General features: G+C 57.4%; 1 protein-coding gene across 2 annotated transcripts in view; it reads right to left on the minus strand.

The window, feature by feature from the left end:
* EFNB1 (ephrin B1) overlaps nucleotides 1–18,399 on the minus strand; it is a 46,440-nt gene that overhangs the window by 12,589 nt on the left and 15,452 nt on the right. For both annotated transcript variants that reach the window (XM_065077331.1, XM_065077332.1), the window contains exon 2: nucleotides 7,581–7,858. In XM_065077331.1, coding sequence (XP_064933403.1) covers nucleotides 7,581–7,858 — 278 coding nt within the window. The remainder of the gene's footprint in view (nucleotides 1–7,580; nucleotides 7,859–18,399) is intronic.

Consider the following 18,399-nt stretch of genomic DNA (forward strand, 5'->3'; position numbering starts at 1 on the left):
GGAGAGCAACAGGCAAACACTGAAGTATTGCAGAGAAGACAACACTTGAACACAAGTAACGTGTCAGTGAAAACCTAATTTCCCACTAAAACAACTTTCTGATGGAAAAAATTATAACCAACCCTAATTAGCATCATAACGAAGAGTCACAGCTACATTGCAGGTAACCTCACCAAGGCCAGAAGGCACTTCTGGCTTGCAAGCCGACTCGCTCGCAAGCCCTTTTGCACCAGTGCTGCTGAGATATCTGTGCAGAAAAGCCCAGCGAGCTCCCGTGTCCCCGTCCCGCTCAGCATCACTTCTTGTGCAGCTCAGCAGGACCAAGCACTGAATAAAGCCTTTGTCTTCAGGTTCATCCACCCTCTTCCAAAAAGCCAGCGCGTTGGTGGAAGAGGAAAGTTATTTGCAGAGTCTCTGCGGTAGCCCCAAGCAGCTGGTTACAGGTCAGGAAAAAAGTGCCATGTAATTCTCCACCTGATGCTCTGCCAGAGTCATTTGTAGGACCCGCTGGGAGCCGGAGAGGAGGAAAGCACTTATTGCATTTTAACAGGGTATAAATCTCTTCATTTAGGTAGCAAAACATCTGCGAAATCTGTTGTGAAGGGGATGAAGAGGGACTCGCGGGGGGACACTGCCAGCCCCCCGCCGGTGACAGCGATGCCAACGGCAGCTCTGGCATGGGGCGATGCGGGGACACGGAGCCTGGGTGCTGGGCTGGAGGCGGCTCAGAGAAATATCAAATTATCGGGGATGGGAGAGGCTGATTCATGTGCAAATCTTCTGGCTGGGAGAGCGTGGGGAGCGAGGAGGTGCAGGGCAGGAGCTCAGGGCTCGCTGTCGGCAGGAAACCCCGCTGCAATTAAAGGTAAACTTTGCATAAGCACCAGGAACCTGCTGGCAGCGGGAAGTTTATCCTGGTGCAACTCCTGAGCCCGGGGTTGCAAATAACCCCCCGGCGGGGACGGGATCCTGGCAGGTCCCGTGTCACCTGCGGGACCTGGGGAGGGGGCTCAGCTCCGGGATGGCACCAACACATGGACCTAAAAGTCTCCAGCAACATCGGATTTGGAGATTTGCAATAGAAGCTAAATAAGTCCCTGAGCATCCAGATGAGGACTTGGCCCCTTCCTGAGCAAAGGACGGAGGAAAGGGCCCCTCTGCCCCCCAAGTTAGGGCTGACCCCACTGCAGAGGGGCCAGCAGGTGCCTCCCCGCCCCGCTGCTCCCAATTAGCTGTGTTAACACCCGGCAGGATCAAAGAGCACAGTCATTACACGGCAGCGGCAGAAAAACCATCATTCCTACGGCAAAGAAACTTCAAATGGCAAAGAAAACCAATTCTCCCCAGAACGGCGAGATTTTTAAAGGTGCCACACACAACCCGGGCAGCCCTCCCCAGTACGGCCAGCTCGAGGGGCATTCAAAATGCAGATTATCAGGAATTAGAGGTGGAAAAGGGCTGCGCATCACAATCCATTCATGCCAAAGCTGCTCGCGGTCCGTATGTCCTGTGGTCCAAGCGTGGCGGCACCTCTCACCGGCCAGCACTGCGGTGCAGCCCGTGAGCCTCTGCACAGCACCCTGGCAGCAGAAAAGCAGCGTAGGAACAGAAGAGGATCCCGGGAGAAAAGCCCAGGGATGAGCTCCCCGTAAAGAAGTGGATATCAAAAAAAATACGCCAAGGAAGTAGCTGACTGCACTTTTGTACCGCACATCCTTCCAGCCGCTGCGGTGTGCTGGCATTTATTTTCCAAGTCTTCCATCAAGCTGAAGGTTTCTTCTGCCTTTCAAGTCTCTGACTGGAAGCTTAGTCCAAAAGGAGCCAGGTTTCAGCGTCTTACGGAGGACGCCCTCGGAGGTGAGCACCGCTGGTGAGCAGGGTCTGGGCACCCGCAGATCCAGGGGATCCCCGGGGATCCCGGCCCCCCCGGTGCCGCGGACCTGCCGGGGGGAGCAGGGGCTGGATGGGGAGCACGAGGCCGGGGGCAGACACAGCACCCCAAAACCAAAGGGACACAAAACCACCGCTGCAAGGGAAGCAACGTTTTTGGGGGAACAGGCAGAGTCAGAGCACCTCAGCAGCATCAAGGGGTGCAGAGGGGGGTCGGGCAGGTGACGCGCGGGTGCCAGCTGGATGTCACCTCCTCGCTGCCACCACCCCGGCTGCACATCACCTTGCTTTTCAGGGGCACCAAGGAGTTAAACATGTTTTATTTTCTACTAAAGGATCGAGCCAGTGTTAGAGAGATGCTCTTGGAAATGGTTTCTCCTGGGGAAGAGCCTCCTGGGACACAGGGGGCTGCCCAGCACCCTCACTGCAGGCAGGGCCCCCCTGTGCCCCATGTCCCCGGCCCAGGAGCAGATCAAAGCGCTGGGTATTTACCTCCTGGCTGGGTGCAGGACACTGGCCCTTTCTGATGGGGCTTTTCATCCCTATTAGGGCCGTGAAAGGCTGAGCTATGAGATCAGCTGCCAGGGGCTGTCCGGGGACAGCGCTGAGCCGAAAAGGTCAGGAGGGAGGAGGAGAAGAGAAAAGAGGCAGAGGCTTAAGGGACAGGGCTCAACAAAATCGCATTTACTCTGGTCACGGTCTTCAGACAAGCCTCCAAGACAAGGAACCGCGTGTTGTCTAAGGGCCATTATTTGGGTTTGACATGTCCAGCGCCCGGGCTTTGAAGTCGGGAGCGGGACACCGTTAGAGACCCGTCTGTCCCCACCGGCTCCCACGCAGCGTCTCCCAGGGCTCACCCACCCCCTGCTCCTCACGGGACGGGGACGGAGGAGGAAAACCAGTCCCCAAAACCAGGGGGTTGTGCCAGCTTGGCTTCGCCCCGGCGTCCTGCCTCGCGCAGGTGTGTCGCAAGCCGGTGGGACGAGGACGCGGCGCATCCGCGGAGCGACCGGCCCATTTGGGTGAAGAATGAGGAAGCCGGCTAATTGGGTTTTTTTTTATCAGCACAAGTTCATAGCTCTCATCACGGCATCAAACGGCGCTTTGGCTTTCAACTCCATCTTCACCAAACAAGTTGTGGGACGGAAGATGAGGAGCACATGAAAGTGGCCACATTCAAATGCAATCAGCAGAGAAAGGCAGCAAAGAGCTGGCGGGGTGACAAAGCGCCCGGGGGGTGCGCCCGCCCCCCCGGCACGGCACCCAGAGACGGGCAGAAGGAACCAGGCAGGAAATCATTAAATACCAAGGGCTGCAGAAAGGAACTCGAGCGGTTCTGCAGACACTCTCACAGGCTGGAAGGGGCTGATGGGTTCCCAAAGCGACGGCAGCTATTTCAGAAGCTGGAGGAGAACAGCCAGAAAAGCGAGTACAGCAACATGTCCCAAAATAAAAAAGAAGAAGGATGGTTCTGGCAGTTGGCAGTATATAGGATATAGGTGACCCCCTTCTCCACCCTGGAACACAAGCTACACAAAAACGCTGATGTAGAAGGCCCGTGTCGCAGAGAAAGCGATGGTTTACAACAAATAGTTCTTGCCAGGTTAGGTCTAATTGTATCTAAAAACAGAAATGCAAGACAAGGGGTTTAAAGAAAGACTCAGGGTAATATATCTGGTCTCGCTGAATCCCGCTGCCAAAAAGCGTTAGATTGGATTACGAACATTATTCCATCAAAAATGGACTGAAGGGCTTAAAGACAAACAATAAACAGCAAACGCATTAGATTTGTGGGGCAAACATCTAGCAGGGCCTCGCTTTTACTTGAGCGTTTTCGTCCAGCGAGGTCTCCTTGCCTCAAATGGGCTCACGGGAGAGGTGGGACATTGGGACCATGCGCAGAGGGACGGGCAGGAGGTGCCACCGGGAAAAACAACCACAGCTCTGCCCGTCACATCTGGAAACAGCTGGGGGCTCCTCCTCACGCCGTCCCCCTGCCAGGACAAGGGGATTAATGCCTCTCTATCCAGGCACCTCATTACCAGAGATAGGAAAACTGGAGCAAGTTCAAAGAGCAGCAGCAAAGGCAATTACGGGCTGGAGCGAACAAGGGGAGGCGGAGGGAGCGGAACCTGCCGGGCGGGCTGGAGCTGCCCATGAGCACCCCCGGAGCGCAGGCACCGGGCAGGGACAGGTTCCACCTGCCGAGGAGGCAGGAAAACCCTCCGAAATCTGTAAAAACGAGGCCGAGAAGAAATGTTGGCGTGGGCAGGTGACCCGAGGGCGTGAAACCCTCATCCCACCTCCACTACAGCACCTTCACACACAGCCTTCCGTTTTCATCATCCTACAGGCTCCTGAGAGCCCAAAAAGCCATCGGATGGATGATTTAAGTACTCGGACATGTTCTTCCGTCCCATTTCAGCCATTCACAAGCAACCAGCTTCTCCACCAGCTTGGCAGGGACGACAGGAAGAGTAACCACATCTGCTCACGAGCCAGAAGCACCTTCTGCCTTGAGGAGGACGGTGTGGACGACCCAAACCTCGCAGCAGCACCCACATCGACGCACACAGCTCTGCAGGTACGAGCTGCCCCACTGGCGGAGGAATTCCCAAAAGGACTTTCTTTTGGGGTAAAAAAAGCAAGAATTCATTCCTGCTGGACCTCATCTCCGTCTGCCCGTGGGGCACAGTGGCTTTGCAGCGAGGGGACAGGACCTCGGGGACAGGACAGCCCAATCCAGACAGGGCGGCAGCTGCGGGAGCCCATGGACAGGAGGAACCACAGGCTGCCCTGACTCCAAATTCTGCCACGGAGCAAAACACCCAAACCCTGGGGGACGGTGCCCCATGTCTTGCTGTAACGCCGTGTCCTCCACCAAGCCCATTTCCAGCAGGGTCCTGCAGGCAGGAGCTGCTGCATCTTGTTTATGAAAAGGTCCAGGAAAAAGCATCACGTTCCCCTGCCCAGCCCCGGGAGAGACGGTGCTTTTGGGGAATCGTCAAATCATTTCGGTTGCAAGAGACTCCCCCGAGACCATCGAGTCCAAATATAACCCACCCCTGGCACTACCCCATGTAACCTCATCTCCATCCGTTCAACCCCCCAGGGCTGGTGACTCCACCGCTGCCCTGGGCAGCCTGTTCCAATGCCAAATAATTCCTAATATCCAATCTAAACCTTTTTTACCGAAAGCCTGGGGCTGGCGCGGGGGAACTCAGTGCACGGCTTCGGCGAGGACGGGGAGAGGTGACGTTCGCTTTCAAAAGCCTTTCCCATTGCTAAGCCGAGCGCTGGGGCCGCGTCCCTCTGTGATAAAAGTGTCCCTAAACAAGGCCTGGCATAACCAAGGTGAGGGCAAGGGGGGGCAGCCCTGAATGGGAGGGACCCTGGGGAGCGCCCTGGTTTTGGGGGGAGGTTTTCCAGCTGGGGGACAAGCGGCACACGTCCCCCTGCCACCCCGCTCCCCTCCGCCACAGCAGCGCTTCCCCAGCTTAGGGCAGCCGGCAAATGAAAAGAGAATAAAAAAAGAGAGAAAAAAATCCTTTTGTGTGTCAAGGCGAAGCTTGGGGAGGGGGGAGGAGGAAAAAAAAGACAATGTGTGGGTGGTCTGCTCGGGAGACTTTTGACTTTGTTTTTTTGGCTATTTTATTTCTTGGCAGCAAAGAGCTCCCGGGGCTGCTCGGCAGAGGGTCCGGCCAGATCACAGGAGCATCCTCGGCCCACCCAGAGGCCAAAGTTCAGCTGGCAGCGCCCGCCCGCTCCCAGCGCCGAGGGGAACCGCTTCAAAGCATGGAGGAGTCAAGAGAAATTAAAGTCAGAAACGGTCCGAGGAAGGGGCAGAGCCGGGGGGACCCCGCGGGGATGCTCGGAGCGGCCCCACTCGCTGCATCCCCGTAGAGATGCTGCAACGGCAGGCTGGGAAATAAGGGGATAAATATGATTTTATGGGAGTATGGAGGGAGGTTCGACGTGCCTGGGGATGAAAGCAGGATTGCACTACAATAAATACCTAGATACGGACTCAACCAAAACGCCGACGGGATGCGCGGCCGGGATTTTGCGAGCCGCGCTGCGCCGGCTTAAGCCGGCGCAGCGCGGCTCGCAAAATCCCGGCCGCGCATCCCGTCGGTGCGATGGTGACCCAGCTTTCTATAGAAAATGCAAAGCAGCTCCTTAACACTTGCACAATTTAAGAGCCCGGGGAATCCCCTCTTTGCAATGGCAGGGACCCCGCGCTTCATCCCTGGCACTTCATCAGCCTGCTGAGCTCGTTCTGGGAATATATTTGTGTTTTTGGGAGGCTGAGGGCTTGCAGCCCCCATGGCCACCAAGCCCATGCTCAGCCAAGCAGTGGGAAGCGCTAAGGGTGGGCTCAGGGCTTTCTGTGCACTGGCTTTACTCAAATTGTTCCGTGGCAAAACTACAGGTGGCCCCATTCCCGCAGGGGGCACCAAAACAATCCAGCATCACCGTGACACGGTGCTATAGCACAGCACCTCCTGCCCCAGCTGCACCCCCTCCGAGGGCAAAGATTTCAGGCTAAAAATACACTGTTTACCGACTGAAAAGCAGCAGCTCCCACAGTTCAGGTGACCCCTGCGCCGGGCTGCTCGCTGGCGAGCCCACGGCATGTGACAACCAGGGGACAGACAAGCCACACGGCCACCGTGCCCTTTGCTTGGCCACTGTGCCCTTTGCTTGGCCACTGTGCCCTTTGCTCGGCCACCGTGCCCTTTGCTTGGCCACTGTGCCCTTTGCTCGGCCACCGTGCCCTTTGCTCGGCCGCGGGTTCGCACGCGATGTGCCAAGCAAAGAGGAAAGAGCGGGGATGAGGAGAAGCCGAGCTGGGGAAGAGCCCAGCACTGCCAAACCGGGTGCTGAGGGACAGCTGAGCTCCCCGGGTCCTCCCTCCATCCACGGAGCGGGTACCCACAGATACAGCCCTGTGCAATGGTTTCCTGCACGCATCGACCACAGGCTCCGAGAAAATCCAGCTCTCCTTCCCTCTCCCCTCTTTAGGGCCATGCTACAGAATCACAGAATCACTTTGCTTGGAAGACATCCTCAAGATCATTGAGTCCAACCATTAACCCAACACTGGCACTAACCCATGTCCCTGAGAACCTCATCTCTGTGTCTTTTAAAAAAGCCCAGGGACAGAGGCGTTTAAAAGGTCTTCTTATCCCAAGAAACAAGAGGAACAGGCCAGTATGCAGAATTCCACAGCCATTTAGACCACAGCAAGGACTGGGCAGCACCCGCAGGGCTGCTCGTGGATGCAGCACCCCGGGAGGAGGACGAGCACCGCCTGGGTCATCCTCCCCATCCCGACTGCCCCACAGCAAAGCCCTACAAGAAATGTCCTGCAACGCCTCCAAAGACGTCAGCAAACAACAACCTCCAGCCGTGACGGTGCTCCAGACACGCGCTGTCCCTCCGTGCCACCCCGGCTGGGGGACGTGCTCCTGCTCCCAGGGGACACAGCACAGCAGCCAGATACAGGCCGGTGACCCACTCGGCCAGAGACACATTCCTCCCCCTTCTCCCATCCAGCGGGAAATATTTTCCATACGTGTCAGCTCTTTGCACCAGCCAAGTCGCGAGCAAGCGCCTGGTGACACTGTCCAGGCCCCTGCGGCCGCCCCGAGCCAGGGCTGGCGACGAGGAAGAGGAGGGCGACTCACATGTGATGAAGTAATCCTGCTGCCGCTTGAACTCCAGGCCCATGTAGTTGGGGCTGAACTCCTGAAACTTGATTGTGAAGCGAATCTCCTGCTCGGGCCGGTTGCACGTCACCAGCACGTTGGGGTCCATGACGGTGCTGCAGGCATCAGCCTGGTCCTTCTTCACCAGGTACAGCTTGTAGTACTCGTAAGGCTTGGACGGCTCCGCCTTGGGGCAGATAATGTCCAGTTTATCCCCAATCTCCGGGTAGATGACCAGCCCCTTCCCACTCATGAACCTGGAAGAGAGAAGGGCAAGAGTTCAGTCACACACAGGCAAGCGGGGCCACACATCCCATCCCATCCCATCCCATCCCATCCCATCCCATCCCATCCCATCCCATGCAGAACCCCACTTTGTGTTTAAACCCTGCTGCTTTAAAATCACAGAATAGTCTGGGTTGAAGGGACCTTCCCAGCTCCCCAGTGCCCCCCCTGCCATGAGCAGGGACATCTTCACCAGCTCAGGTTGCTCAGAGCCCCGTCCAGCCTGGCCTGGGATGTCTCCAGGGATGGTTCATCTACCACCTCTCTGGCCAACCTGGGCCAGGCTCTCACCACATTCAGGGGCCAAAAATTTCATACAAGAGGTGTTCCAGCCCTCGGATCATTTCTGTGACCTAAATTTGTCTCTTTCCCTCTGCAAGATGTTTCCTGACACCACAACAAAGTTCTCCTCTCTCTTCACCATCACTACACATGCAAGGAACCGCTGCAGGGTCCCACCAACAAAACCAGGGGCCCGTTGGGTGCAGTCCCGCTCTCCAGCCCTCCTGCCGTGCCCAGGGTGAGCACCCTTCCCAAACCCACACCTGGCACCCAACAGGGGATGGAGTCTTCCCACAAAGGGCTGCGGAGACGCCACAGCTCTGCCCGACGGGCCAGGCAAGGAGCTTCCTGCAGGGACAGGTGGTAATTAGGCACGGGGAGAAGTCCTGACAATGGGGCGCGGGGAGGGATCCCTTCCACGCCCCGGCTCCCCGAGGAATTCCTGCCCTTAAATGGAAGGGAGGGAAGCATCCTGCAGGACAACTTCTGCTAAGCCAGGCTCAACAGCGTGCCCAGGAGCGTGGGAGGACCGGATGGAGAGGAGCAAGGAGGGAGAAAGCTATTTGGGGCTGGAAGGCAGGGCATTGCGAAGGGAAGGAAGGCACCATGCTGATAATTACCATTCAGATTTCATTATTGTGGAGCAATGCTCCATTTTGGGGTTGTTATTTTTTTTTCCAGCATGAAGCAGAGGATTAGGGCACCAAGGAGGGGAAGCAGCAGATCATCTTCTTTGATGTAGGCTACGTAATGCATTCTTGATGGAAGATAAGGCGGGAATGGATGTTCCTGCAAAGTTACCTCTGCTGCAGCTCCCTCGTGCAATTAGGGCACGATGAAAACCGAAGCGTGTGCTTCGGCCGGCTGCATGTCACGGCTTCCCCTTGTGCTCCTGGGCACGACGGGTCCTGTCCCACCCGGCAGTCGGGTGGGGGGACGGGACATCTCCCCCCAGCCAGCGCCCCGGCTGGGGCTGCGAGCACCACGGCAGGGAGATCAAACGCACAAGCCCAACCTGCTCCGTGGCTCCGGTACAAGTCTTAGCAAGAAGCCAGGGAGCCGAACCCAGCGCCTAAGCGGCCCCGGAGCCTCAGCAGATCCGAGCAGGCTGGGAGGAGGCAGGAGCAGCCCGAGCCCACGCACACCCCGATGCCCTTGGCAAGGGCTCCGGAGCTCAGTGCCAGCTGTTACAGCAAGGACAGACAGACAGACATCAGCTGCACCTCCGAGGGTGCAGCCCTGGCCCCAGGAGCACAGGGAAGGCACAGGAACAGTCCCCGTCACCCTCACTGCTCTCAGTTCAGGCGGGTTTATCTGTCCCATCCTCCCTGCCCAGCTGCGGCTCTGCCTCCACCACCCCAGGGCAGCACCGCAGCCACGGGGGGACAGTCGGGATCACCCCAACCCCAGCACCGGTGGTACTGTGGCTGCACCTCCACCGTGCAAGATTGCAGGGAGCAATCAACTTTTGTAAAAGGCACCATTTCTGGAAGAAGGCCATGCAGCAAGCTCATGAAAGAACAGAAAAATTAACCCCTGAAGGTCCCGTGCAGGTGGGATGCTGCACCGCGCCACCGCCGCGGCGGATCCCGGCTCCATCCCAAGTAGGTCACTGGTCCCCAGCCAGCACGTCGCTGCAGTGCCTCGGAGCGATAACGCTTCCCCCGCCCCGGGCCGGACCCTGACGCAACCCCAGGAGCCGCCATACGGGAGCCGAGCAGCCGGGGATGCAAAGGAGCCCCGTCCCCCGCCCCGCGGACACGGCACAAGCGAACACTTGCGCGCTCGCTGGCGGGTCCCACCCCGAGAGGCGGCTGGATCCCACACTCAGGGCTGAGTCACAGCCTTTTTGGCACAAGTCTCCCCCAAGTGACTCAGACTCCCTCCTCCGGCCCCTGCCAGCTCCCTCCTGCCCAGAAGATGCTGAAGAGGAAGCCACAAACAAGTCGAGCAGATGCCTCGCAATGTCGGGGTGGGAGGAGAACGCTCCTATCAGTCCCCCATCTCCAGACCAGAACACCTCCTTGGCCAAAGCCTTGGCCAACACCTCCAAACCGCCCAGCCCACGGACACCAGCCTGTGCCCACGGTACAGCTGGCATGAGGTCACACTGACTTTTCAGCAGGGTAAAGGCCAAAATGCAACCGAGGGAGCTGAGAACATCTCAGCACCACATCCTGCTGGCACCTCTTCACCCTGCAAAACTCAGCACGACGGCCTGTGCTGGTTTTATTTGTCTGAAGGATAAAACGATGAGCCAAATTTCTTCTACGAGCGCTCCGCCTCAGCTTCAGAAGCACAAAGCGTCCGCCTGGGAACTGGCCCAGAACGTTTTCCAGATCTCCTACACGAACACGGAGCAGGACAGAGCTACCAGCCCTTCAGCGCACGGGGGTCCTGGGGGTGCTCCCCGGCGCTGCTCCCTGCCAGCGCCTTCCCGCCCACACACACACCTTTTACCCTTCGTCCTCCAATTTCCCTGACTTTTTCTCCTCCATTTCCCCCTTGGTGTCCTCCCACTCCTATTTAAAAGCAGGGCTGTCTTCCAGCCAAGAGGACGGGCAGCACAAGCCATGAAGATAAACCCCTGAAGATAAACCCCTCGCACTGCTCTTCGGGCTCTCAACCACACATCGAGGTTGGTTTTTCTCCGAAAATGTTGCTTTGTCGTTTGACCATCCTAAGAGCAACAGCGGTTCCCAACACGCAAGAGGCCAGTTCTCCAGGAAGTTTGCCTTTAAAATACAGAAGGTGAAAAGTAACATTCGCCACAAGAAGAGCAGAGGAAAAAAGTGTCCAAAAACCGTCACAAGTCGCCTGTACGGAATATCACAGTGAAGAGTATGAGAAATCTTGCTTCAGAAGGCAAAAAAGAATTGTGCTCTTGATTTGTCTTTACAAGGACACATCTTCAGATTTATCGTAACTGGGAAGAATGAGCAGATCTCCCTTTCCATTAAGAGGGAAATCCATCGTGCCCTCAGAGCACATGCTGTAACTGGGGGGGTACGCTGCACCCTCCATGCGTCACAGTTTATTGCCCTGTGTTAAAGAGAGGAGGGAAAAAAAGAAAAACCAAAATTCAACTCAAGCTTAATGCTGAAACTAAGACTGACATCTGCACAGCAACAGGCTCTGGGACACGGGCGCTATCAGACAACTGAGTACGGGCCCAGCAGGGCAGCAGGACAAAGCCACAACCTCCCAAAACCCCCGTTTCCACCCTGGACGCACCTTCCCCGCCACCCGCTCCCCTCCATCGCTGATTTATTCAGCATTGGTACTGCCACCACTTAGCAGCTCACAGATAATATCTCAGCATCCTTTCTCCTGGTGTCGAAGGTGTGGGGAAAGATTAACTACTGCCATTAAAGTTTAAAAATGCTTTTTTTTTGCCGGTGCTCTGACGTGCACCCGCTGAGCAGAGCGTGGTGTCCGGGTATCGCCAGCTCCGTCGCTGAAGGGGATTTCTGGGTGGCACCTGCAGCCGCCCACCCGCAGAGCCGAGGAGCATCCCCGGCCGGTGTCCCCAGCCCACGGCCCCCGGCGTCCCCGGCTCCCGGCCCCGCAGGTTCCTTGGGAGCGATCAGGTGGCAGCGTCCAATTTCCTCATTGTTTCGGGAGGTGTTTTCTGATGGGAAAGGTGAAAAGGGTATTTGTGAGCCTTGTAAACCGATTCCTCCGAGTTGGGTAAACAAGGGGAGCTCTGTTGGCAGCGGGATGCCGGAGCAGAGAGACGGGATTAAAGAGCAGCCTCTCCCCTGCCCCGGGTGGGGGGCCGCTGGTGGGGACCCCCGCCCCCTGCTGCCCCTCTCCCCAGCACGGGGGGCTAATCAGGGCTCCAAAAAGCCCCAGACAGAGTGAACTGGCAGGCTGCAAGTGGGACCTGCTGGAAGGGCCACAGGGAGGGGCTGCCACCCCAGCACTGCAGTTTGGGGACAGGCACTTCAGCTAGGTCTGGTGCAAAGGGACAAGGGGTGGTGGTTTTAAAACTAAAGGAGGGGAGGTTCAGGTTGGACATGAGGAGGAAGGAAATCGTTTACAAGGAGGGTGGTGAGAGCCTGGCCCAGGTACCCAGAGAGGTGGTGGATGAACCATCCCTGGAGACATCCCAGGCCAGGCTGGACGGGGCTCTGAGCACCCTGAGCTGTGAAGATGTCCCTGCTCATGGCAGGGGGGGCACTGGGGAGCTGGGAAGGTCCCTCCAACCCAAACCATCCTGTGATTCACAGAGCCACAACACGCCGAGGATGCCCAGGAGCCCTGGTGTGAACACCGGCAGAGCAATGCTGTCCACCCACCCAGGTGCTCACACCGCGGTGTCGGGGGGGACCAGCACCGGGGAGACCCCAACCAGCATCACTTGGGGTGATGTGCTCCACCCCACCGCTGCCAGGGGCCCTCTAGGCCCAGGAGCATGGGCTGAGGAGGAAAACCACAAAGTTTGGCATGAGCAAGCTCAGGATTCGAGCTGGACGTGACATCTCCTTCATCCCCTCCTCTCCACATGGGCACACACAGGCTGGTCACGGTTCGACATGGACAAGTGAACACGTTCACAGCAACAGCTGCAAACACAAGTGTCCAGCAGATACAGTACCTGGCAGCTTTACAAACAGCCTAGCAGGCCTTCAGCTCTTCCTGAAGGAGAACATCACCGGGAAAGTGCTTGAAAATACGTTTTTTTTTTAAGGAATGGGTCGATGGACTATCAGACCACGTCTCTCCTCCCCAGCCCAGGTGCTCTTCATGCCACATGAACTACAAAATCTTTGGGGCAGCATCACCTTTCTCCACGTCCGGGAAACACGACGCGCCTGACCTTATTCCAGGCTTTGCAGAAGACAGAACAACATTTACCAACAATCTCCTCCTTGGAGAAGATGTTCTAAAGCATTACCGCTGACATACATAAAGATGACATATGCTAAATGTTGTTTTCTTCAAAGAAATCCAAAAATAACCGGATCTTACAAGGCGGACATCTACTTGTGGCAGCGACGGCAGTTGATGCCTGGCAGAGCGAGGCCCTGCGAGAGGAGGACAGCGATAACCAAGGTGTATGTGGCATTCTTTAGTATGGTTTTCCTGGTGTCCCATACTTTCACCAAGCAAGAGACATCGAGGGGTTGGTAGCAAACACTGGGACCATCCCTGGGTGGCACCTTCACAGCATCCTGGCTGAAGTCAAAGAGCATCGTTGGACAGGGACAACCACACTGTCCCCTGTGAGCTTGGACCGAGAGCGTCAGAAATCCCAGTTGGTGGGGACGGGAACGGGTTTTCCCGGCTTTACGGAAGGACACCAGCTCCCACCCAACTCAGCGCACCTCTCGAGAGCTGAGGACCATCAAAACAGAGGCATTACACACTGAACCCAACAGCCCAGCCCAGTACCCAAGCAGCACCCCGAGCCCACTCCCAGGGGCACAGGACCCTTTCTCCTTTTCTGCTCCCATTAAATTCTTGAGAACAATAATATCCACAGAAGGAAGTTAATTACAACTCAGATAAAAAGGTCTCCTGCTCTCCTCGGCCTCCCATCTGTATCTGTCGCCTTCTCCCTTGTTCAGCCGAGTCATTCGTCATCGCCAGAGACGGTAAATAGGAGCACGTGAACCCCCACACTTTTAGATCCCACTTCTTTTATGTGCTCTTCTATAATTAGACTCCTTTAAAAAGAGCCTTCGATCTTTTTTCCCCCCTGCTAATCTATGTATAATTATTTTCACTGCCCTTCTGCAGACCTCTTCTATTTCTGCCGCATCCCTTCAAAGCCGAGGTGGCCAGCACGGAACCGGCATTTTCAGGTGACTCTTTTCTCAGAACAGCCTCAGATCTCCTTCACTCCTTCAGCCTCCGCCACTCCAAGAGACAGTTTTCAGCTATTCATAACAGCACCTTCCAGCCCCCCCGGTTCCGTCCCCGGGCAGGGGGATCCGAGCCCCCCGCGGCCCCACGGGGCCATCCCGTCCCGTTCCCCCCAGACACACTCTAAGGCCCTTTTTCCACATGGCGGGTTTAATGAGGCCCATTCAACCCTCCCAAAGACAAAAGGCCCTTCTCGTTTCCAAACGGATTTACACGACGCATCAGTGAGGCATAAACAGGTCGTCATGGCAACCCGCACCCCGACCCCCCCAACGGGGATGCCATTTTCTAACTCCACTGCTCCCCAAAATCCCCTGTTGCTTTCCTATCAGCTGTAAGGCTTGGCACAGGCCGGTAAAAACACCCATCCCACCCAAAACTGACACCCCCCCCTGTTGCCAGGGATGACGCTTTCTGAGACGAACTGAAAAGATGCTCCAGGCAGTGCCCCCCGGTCGCTCTGCACCGCCACCGACGGCAGGTCACAGGCAAGCCGGGGATCAAACTAAGCAGAAGGCAAGAAAACACCAGCTGCAGGGGGGAACCAAAACCAAAATACCCTTTTCTGGCCAGAAACTGGTGTGGTGCTCAAGACGGCGCAGGCCAGTCTGTGCTCAAGCCCCAGCTCCCCACATCTGTCCGCGGGGAAGCCGGTGGCTTCGGCGATGCCAGGAGGCCACTCCAAGGCTTCACACACAACACCGAGTAACCATAAACCTCAAATTCAATGCTTGGTACCATAACTCTCCCCAGCCAGCTTCAATTGCTGAAGGCCAAGAGAGCATCTTGCTGACCCCAGCTGGGAAGGAGGGGAGATCCCACCACCAAAACGTAAAGGGACACAGCCCAGTTGTACCTGATTAGCAAATGGAGAAAGACCAGACAAAACCTATTTTATCATGAAAACACACACAACTGCGGTGCCATTCTGCACCAGGAGGCTCAGAGGACCAAGGTTCCCAAACCTGCAGCTTAAAGAAGGGTCTGGTCTCCAGCACAGATCCCTTCTCCTTGGGGATGACTCAAAACTCCACCTGCTCCCACCACCCAGCACGTTTCCACTCCTGGAGGTGCCCTCCAGCCCCACAAGCCACCCACCAAGCAGCAACGCAGCCCCTCGGCACAGATCTTGCTTCCACCGTCCCTGCTCCAGATGCCACAGCCTGTCCAGATGAGGGACAACTAGCAGAGGGTCACCAGGGAGAAAGGGACAGTCCCCACAGCTCAGCTCTTCATCCCCTCTGGGGCTCGACAGATGGCTCCCAACACTCATCCACCACCCAAGGGAACAGTGCCAACCACCCCAATGCCACAGGGAGGAGGAAGAGGAGGAGGAAGAGGAGGAGGAAGAGGAGGAGGAAGAGGAGGAGGAAGAGGAGGAGGAAGAGGAGGAGGAAGAGGAGGAGGAAGAGGAGGAGGAAGAGGAGGAGGAAGAGGAGGAGGAAGAGGAGGAGGAAGAGGAGGAGGAAGAGGAGGAGGAAGAGGAGGAGGAAGAGGAGGAGGAAGAGGAGGAGGAAGAGGAGGAGGAAGGCTCCCAGCCCTCTCAGGAGCCAAGCGCTGGTGCGAGCAGCCACGTGCTGCTCCATCTTCCCACCTCCGTGCAGCACCCACACGTCCAGATGCTGCACCCGAACCGTGCAAACAAACTGACATTAATCCAAGGGCGGAAGGGGGGGTAAAACCAAAAGAAACAAAAAGCTGGTAATTGAGGGAGTTTGGAGGAGATTTAATTGGGGCCAGAGCCCTGGCGCAGGCTGCTGCTGCCACCTGCAGCGCTCTCGGCAGCCGGTGCCGCGCGGTTCCGGGGTCCCCGTGATCCCACCGGCCCCAGCCCGGGGTGCAGACACCATCTGGGCAGAATCAGGAGCACTGGGGGTCCCCCAGGCTCAATCCCCGCCCCACGCTCACCGCTGCAAACTCATCATTTCTCAGCATAATAAGCAGCTCCGCCAGTGATGGAACAGAGGGGCTGGCCAAAAAATAAAGGGGAAAAACAAAAAAGCCGCATTTTCTCACTCAAGTAATATCGCCCCGCACATCGCCTCGGAGAAATAAAGACGAGCCCAGTTATCTAATTAATGCTGTCAAGAAGAGGGGCCTGGGGGGCTGCCGGCGGCCCACAAAGGCGGCATGGGGAGCGGTGCCCCCCCCAGCCGCCGGCATCGCCGTCAATGGGGCCCCACGCTGGGAGTGAGGTAAGAGGGGATTCAAAGGGGGGTTTGTCAGGGGTTTTGTTTTTGAAAACGGGGGAGGGGAAGGGGACAGGGCTTGACAAGAGCTGACAGACAACTGAACAAAACCATAAGGGCCATGAATGGCAACACGGCTCTTTAATTGGCGTAGGAATGGAGAGAGAAGTGAGACAATGAGGCGCGGGCAGCGGTGGGGGCCGAGGGACGGGCAGCGCTCACCGCCTGCCCGCACGCTGCCCGGCCAGCGGTTGGCAGCTGGATGCTGCAGCCACGACCAGCATCCCCAAAATAACACCCCCAACAAACAAGCAAGCAGTAACAAGCAGAGCACGGCACCCTGGGCAAAAGCCAGAACCCAAAGGCCAAGTGCGGGATGCTGCAGGTATTAAATGATCTGACGGAAGCAGATCAGGTTCCTCGTGCATGTTTCTCGGCTTCGGTTTGGGACGTCCGTGCCCTGGCTGCAGCCCCGCTCATCCGGAGGGGGAGGAGAGGGAGAGGCGGGTTAAAAGGGAACACGGTTGGATCAGCGGGGTTCCCACTCCTTCCCTGACCCCTCCGAAAGAAGACGGAGGAGATTTTCATCTCCCGGTTCCAAAGCAAAGAATTACTTTGGCAGGAGCTGCGGCGGCGGCTGGGCGCCCATTTGGAAGGGAAAGCAGCGGGAATGGGCCCAAGGAACCCAAGTGCGAGACCTCCCCGCCAAGCCCCGCTCCTTGTCATGCAGATGAATCCCCAGCCGGGACAGAGAGGAGGCGACTGCACAATGCGGGGCTGGGGGCGCAGGGAAGGCGGGTTGGGGGCCTCAGCCCACCAGACCTAAACCCCAACCCCGTGTTTCCTGCAGACCCCAGCTTTCCCAACCTCTCACTTTTCCAGCTTGGTTGGAAAAATGGAGAACTGAAAGCAAACAGCCAAGAGATGAAGTTACAGCCTGTGGTTAGTCCTTGGGCGAGAGGACGCTCCCTCCTCCCTGTACTCCAGGACCCCACACCCCACCTAACCCTGCACCCCACAAACCTGGTTTGCAGCTGGGAACCCCAAAAACAGTCACCTCCCCTTGGGTGTGATCCTGCACCCCAACGCAGCCAACACCGAGTGCTCAAGTCGCTGCTGCTGCGTCCCCAGGGGTACAGGAGGAGTCGCCAAGCCCCTCAGCTCCCCCCCGCACCAGCCGCCTCCAAAGCAAGGGAACAACTAACCTCAGCCCTTTTTCTGAGGAATTCCACAAAAATAAAACCCTGGGGAGCAGCAGGAGGAACCTCCTGGGCCAGGGAAGCCCCTTCCCCAGCACCCACAGTGTGCCAGGGCTGGCACCTCCCTCCTGGGCAGGTGACAGTCCCCACGCACCCACCCCGCTTGCGAGCAGCTCCCCAGGAGGACTGGGGCTCAGGGAATGATGCTGTGGTTGGAAGGATTAATCCCAACACGAGGAACTGGGCAGGGAGAAGCAGCAAACCCAGCAGCCGGTTCCCCAGAGCGCGGCTGCGGGTTGGGATGCCCGGCCCTGCCCCGACAGGTCCCCCGGGTTTCGGCAGCCCCTGTGTCCCCGGGGAGCAGCGTCACCCCTGTGACTCACCACCCGGTCCCTTTGATCTTCCGGCTCCCAGATGTGGCCAGACGGGTCCTGTCGTCCCGGCTGTGCCACCTTCCCAGGCAGCTGCAAACCAGCAGCCCTCATGGCATCACCGGGAACTCGCTCAACTGCAGCTCGCCTTGTAACTCATTAAGACACTCTTAATCACCCCGCTCTAATGGAGCGCATGTGTACAAGCACCCCAGCAGCCTTGCAACAGCTGCCCCAGCAACCAGGGCACACCGTGCTCCTCACCCCACCGTCCCCATGCTGCACTTGACCTCCAGCCCACGCCACAGGGGTGGACGGGTCTGGTTTGGGTCTGGGAGAAAAAGCTAAAGATGAGTCACAGGACCTCAAACAATTCTTTTTCCCCCCCCATTTTCTCCTCCTGCACACCAACCGTGAGCCATCACCAACGCCTGGTGAGCAAGCTCCACAAGAATGCGAGAGTCCAGCCTCTGCCTCATGCTGTGCTCCTGGATGTCACCCACCGGGGAAGAAAACTGCCCCTTTCTCCCCAAAACCTCCTCCTCCTGCTGCCCACATTCCCTCTTCACTGAGAGGTACAAACCAGGTGCAAAAGCCCCAA

The sequence above is a fragment of the Columba livia genome, chromosome 12, assembly GCF_036013475.1.
Source record: "Columba livia isolate bColLiv1 breed racing homer chromosome 12, bColLiv1.pat.W.v2, whole genome shotgun sequence".
In the NCBI taxonomy this organism is placed as follows: Eukaryota; Metazoa; Chordata; class Aves; order Columbiformes; family Columbidae; genus Columba; species Columba livia.